At 36.7% G+C, this 5794-nt stretch overlaps 1 gene segment (V, D, J or C); it reads right to left on the reverse strand.

Moving 5' to 3' along the window:
- Window positions 1–4137: 4137 nt before the first annotated feature.
- On the reverse strand, window positions 4138–4837 carry LOC130560962 (immunoglobulin heavy variable 3-7-like). The segment is given in 2 exon segments: window positions 4138–4669; window positions 4739–4837. Coding segments are annotated over 2 exon segments (387 nt in total).
- Window positions 4838–5794: the final 957 nt, after the last annotated feature.

Raw genomic sequence — 5794 nt, forward strand, 5'->3', positions numbered from 1 at the left:
CTTCTGAGACTTTGGAGGCGGGACAATGGCAGACTTCTCGATCCTTTGATTGGTCACTTTTAACATGCACTCACCTACAGTCTCCGAATGTATCTTACCCGTTGTACAGACGTCTTAATTTGGCATAACACGATACTTTTTTCCGTTTTTAAACTTGGGTTACAGTGTTATGTATGCCCTTGGCTTTGGATTTACATATTTGGCATCTTGACAGGAAGTTAGAAATAAATAGTTTGGTATGTGTATTCATAATTGCTTTTGTATTGTTAATAATTTTCATGAAATTGTTATAAAATGAGAATTAATAAATGGATACAACAGTATAACTCAAAGCACAAGTTATTATAAATTACAATATGATGTACTCTCTAAAATTTAATTTAAATAATTTATTTGTTTTGCTTTATTTGTTTTGAAAATATTAAAACGGGCTATGCCAGTAAACAGATATTAGATAACTCAAATTTAATGACTACAGGAGACATTTAATTATATTATTATAGTATGTTTTAAATAGGTCATACAAGACATGTAAGTTTAACTGCAATATTATATAGCATAATTTTTGTTGACAGATGTAAGAAATCAAAATGTCACTTGTTAAAACACTAACACATAGCTAAGGCAAGGTAATACACTAATCATTCGGTAGTAAGACATGTAATCTGTAGGTGACTGCATGTAGGTGAGTGCATGTTAAAAGTTACCAATCAAATGCGCGGAGACCTCATTTGGTTGGTAACTTTTAACATGCATTGTCCCGCCTCCAAAGTCTCAGAAGTCAACTCAACCAGCGAGCAAGTGTTGAGCAGTTGCGAGAGCATAGAGAGAATCGCGCGCGCGCTCGTCAAAGCCTCTGCTCGCGGACTGAGTTTTTGCTCGCGGAGCAGTAATGCGCCCGCACGAGGATTCTTTTCCGCTTGCGGATACTGTTCTGCTCGCTGGCGGAGTTTAAATGCGCCCTCGCGGAGCAGCTTTCCGCGCGTGGTTATCATTATGCGCGTTTGTATCGCGCGTGCGCGCGCGGATTCCATGCGCGTGAGTTTTGGGTCCATTTAAACTCCATACAGTTTCCTCTTTTTAAGTTGTCTGTGCGTTGTATCTTTACGAGTGCTCTGGCTGCTGGGAGAGAGCGACAGAACAACAGGCCAGGGACCTTACAGTAGCTGGTAAGCTAGCGTGTGTATATTAGTACAAAATAAACGCTTCGCGCATATAATTATGTATTTTCTCATCTGGCAAGATTTGATTGATAACATCTTCAGTTTGGCGAAGGCGTAATGCTGTTGAATAAAAAATAATTCGTAATTGTGTAGCCATGTGAAGGGAACTGATAAGTTACTGAAGTGTATTTATTGTATTTAGGCATTTGGCAGACGCTTTCATCCAAAGCGATTTACATAGCATTGTCCTATACATTTATACATAGTATGTGCAATCCCTGGGTTCGAACCCGCAACATTGCGTTGTTAACTCAATAACGGGTAAGACTTTTAAAGAGTTTTAATGGTTAGACATTTCATATGCTTTATATAAGATCCATTGCAGGGCAAGCTGCAGCAATAATGTCTTCTCTTCAGTGAGAATAACCGGGGCTTTGTGCAAAAAATGCCCTCAAAATTCAACATAAAAGGCCAAAAAATGCCCTTGAATAATACAAGTAAAAGTGTTATAACTGTTACTATGAAAATGAAATGTGAATAAAGTGTCTTATTACATCTGATCGCTGTGCATATTTCTTTTACATGTGTTATTTACAGCGGTGAGCCTTACAACCTGTCAGTCTCGGCGCATAAACGTAATGGCCAATCAGAAGTTTAGATGAGTCACCGCTTGCTTATAAAAACAACAGGTTGCAGATACGATGTAAGTCAGATTCATTTATTTTAATGGAAGTTTAATGCAGTCAACTTCATTCATTATAACACGAGATTATAACTGCAGTCATTTACTTTTTCAGTTTAAGTTTTGTTTATTCCCAGTTTAAAAAAAAAAAAAAACGTTTTTATGCTACTAAAAGAAAATGTATTAATGTAAAAACAGCGATATCACCCATGAACTATTTGTCTTTATAGTCAATAAGAATGAACTGTAAGAATGGCATGCTAAACAATTTTAACATATTGTCACAACCCCAGTCCGTGTTTCCCCGGACTTTGTGAACTTTTCTGTCACTTCCTGTTGTGTGCCATGTTTGTAGTCCTTTGTAGTTTTTCTTGTTAATTAGTTTCCTTAGGTGTTTCTTGTTTCCTTGTTATCCCAGTGTATATAAGCCCTAGTGTTTCCTTTGTTTGGTGTCGGTCTTTGTTTGATGCTGTAACCAGTTTGTGTTTCATGCTTGTTTTTGTGCCTCCTACGGTCCTGTTGGTGGTGGCGAGATGAAGCCTCATGAAGCATTGAAGCTTTTCAGCCAAGTGGTTCACAAAAGGGTTCATTTCTCGAGGCTTTATTTGCTCACAATACCATCTGGTGGCCAAAGAGTGTAAAACAGGCAGATACATTACAGATGTGCCTGATGTGGTGTGATACACTGTATTTTGCGCCAGTTAAGGCTTAGAAATAACGGTGAAGGAAAAAAAATCAACTTCCACATAGACTCATCTATTTATATGAATATAATGTGTATTTTCTGGTGGTAATATAATTATTGCATTAACGCATTTGGCAGACGCTTTTATCCAAAGCGACTTACATTGCATTATCCTATACATTTATACATAGGTATGTGCAATCCCCAACCTTGCGTTGTTAAAGCAATGCTCTTACCACTGAGCTACAGGAAAGTTATTTAACATAAATGTGTAATTAACTTATTGGCTTGAAATAAATGTGTGTAAATCAATTATTTGGTCGTAATAGGCAGAAGGGGCAATATTATTATTGTAAAACTGGAAAGTGTCTGGGTTTAACTGGGCAGAGGGCAGTGAATGTGCTTGTGGTACTTGGTTTAGCTGTCAAAATGTCGCGGCAAGATTCTAACCGAATACTGAACCACTCGGGCGGAAGCAAGGCTTCAGACGTCATCTATGACGTCATTGGTCTAAAGCGATACAAGCCTCGATACGCGCTTCACTGAAAGCTTCCAGGATTTCTCGACACACGCTCCGAAGCCTCGGCTCAGAACNCTCTATAATATGTATACCACTATCACATTGTAGTGTAATTCACAGTTCTGTAGTTTTAATGCCTAACATTTCTTGGTCCATGGTATTGTTTGCCATCTGTTGTGGCAAAACAACACATGCATTATTAAAAAAAGAATGGCTAATTCTGCAAAAGTAGGTGACAAATATGTTGGGGTCAAGGTACCATGCAGATCATTTATATTCAATCAACTCAGAATAACCCCGATGTCATTGCTTATCACTGATAACCCTTACGGAAATTCACCATGGTTTTACTAGTTAAAATTGAAAAACCATGGTTTTACTACAGTTAAAACAAAAAAAACATGGTTACTGTAGTAACCATGGTTTTGCCCCAAGTAGCCTAATCAATGCACCAAAAAACCATGGTTACTACACTTGTACCACAAAAAAAACATGTTTAATTTTCGTAAGGGAATGACTACTGCATCACTCAAGCTTTAACATGGGGTGGCCTTTGTGTTCGTGTTGTAACCTTTTCTTTTTTCTGTAATAAAACCTGCATATTCGTGCAACAACATGTTCCAAAGACATAAACAGAAGGGTTAATCATACTACTCGACAGCTTCCGCTTCCGGGGCACTACAAACAAACTGCACAAATAGAGAAGTAGGATTTTCACACGTGTATTTTAATTCCCGATTTCCACTTATAAACACATTTGAAAGAAAACGGACAACGGGTCATTTGTTAGTTTTTCGTTTTCATAATCAACGCAAAAACCGGAAAACAGCTGGATCCCTGATTTTGATGTTCTAATTTCAAAAGGAAAATCCGTTGGCCGCGAAGTACACGGACCGTCTAGGTGTGGGTATGCTTTTGAGGGTTGTGATTACTTGCAGCGCCCTCTAGAGGCTGAAACATAAGAAGCCAGCAGTTTCTGTCTGATCTGAAACCTGCTCATCTGATTCACAGTTTTGTTGTTCTTTGTTATTTTAAAAATTGCTTCTTGTACAGTACAAGACTCCAGTTTCATTTAACAATGTATTGAAGTTTTAATTTTCTCAAAGAATCAATACTGTTTTAACAATTTAATTAGATAAAACATATAACTTATTTAAAATGTCATTTCAATGCAAAACAAAATGTAAACTTATTTTACGAATGCTCTAATCTAATTTAGTGTCATTTCAAAAGTCAGGTTCTCTTCTTATCAAATTGTATTGAGTCAAGCACACAGGTTTTTGTTCAGGGCCACGGTCTCTTTTGTCTCTGTGGGTCTCTGGCACAGTAATACACCGCTGTGTCTTCATTCTTCAGATTGCTCATATGCAGATACACCTGATTCTTACTGTTGTCTCTGGAGACAGTAAACCTTCCTTCGACAGCACTGGAGTAAAACTTTCTAGCACTGTCACCCTCAATGATAGCAACAAAATCCAGTCCTTTTCCAGGAGCTTGTCTGATCCAAGCCATCCAATAGCTACTGAAGTCAAAGCCAGATGCAGTACAGGTCAGTTTATGAGATCCTCCAGGTTTAATGACAACAGGTTCAGATTCAGTCAGTGTCTGACTCCAACAATCTGTAAAACAAACAAAATTAGGTTTTTAAACATATTTATATTTTTAGTGATCAAAATAGTTTAACTTACACTGAAATGTCAGGAATGTTGTAACATAGCTCAAAATGGTACTTGGCTTCATTTTTAAACTAGCTTCACTTTATACTGTAAAATAGAAGTCCATATGCGCACTTCTGCCAGTGAGACATAAATACTTTTATAATGGGAGGACACCTTGATTTAGTTTGCATGACCCTCCCTCTTTGAGGTTAAATATGAACTGATATCACCATCATCGAGTCAGTATGGGATAACATGAAGAGACAAAACAGCTAAGATTCACTCCATAGTGTGTATAAATATCTGTGCCATACCATTTAATTATGAAGTCTGATAAAAACAGGCAAAACATTGTAAACAAAAGTGTCTTCGGGTTTTATACCAGTCATCTGAAGGTACAGCGGATCCCTGTTGTTAGGATGTCTCTTAAAATGCTAAATTGTCCATTAATCTTTTCAGAATAATGGAAAAAGCTGTAATAATGCAAATGTAAACTTTTTAATTTAATAAGATGTTAAACCTTTTAGGATATGTTTTACTGTTTATTAAAATATTTTTTTATTATTATTAAATTACTAATTATAATTTTTATTTATATAAATTGAAGAGAATCTCATAAATTAACTTTTGTATGCTTAAAAATAGCAAAGCTTATTTCAAATTACCTATATTTAAATAACCTTTAATTCAAGTTATTGTGTTTTTGTTTTCTGGTGATTTTAAAAGACTCCAAAACTCCATGCTCTGACTCAGAAATGTCATGCTTATAAATATCTACTAACATACTTGGTAAAACCTTTGTTTGTTTTTGTACTGAGGTCTGTGTGTTTGGAACATTGTGTAACTCTTGACACAGTAATACACCGCTGTGTCATCCGCCTGCAGACTCTTTCCATGCAGAGTCACTGTACTGCTGGAGGGATCCTTAGCAATACTAAATGTGCTTTTTAAAGAATCTTTTTGATAAGTGCTACCACCACCCCAGATGTGAGCAATCCACTCCAGAGGTTTTCCTTTACACTGTCGAATCCAACCTGTTGCATAGCTGTTATCTGTAAGAGAATATCCAGATACCTTACAAGAAAG

The sequence above is a fragment of the Triplophysa rosa genome, linkage group LG11 (assembly GCF_024868665.1).
Source record: "Triplophysa rosa linkage group LG11, Trosa_1v2, whole genome shotgun sequence".
In the NCBI taxonomy this organism is placed as follows: Eukaryota; Metazoa; Chordata; class Actinopteri; order Cypriniformes; family Nemacheilidae; genus Triplophysa; species Triplophysa rosa.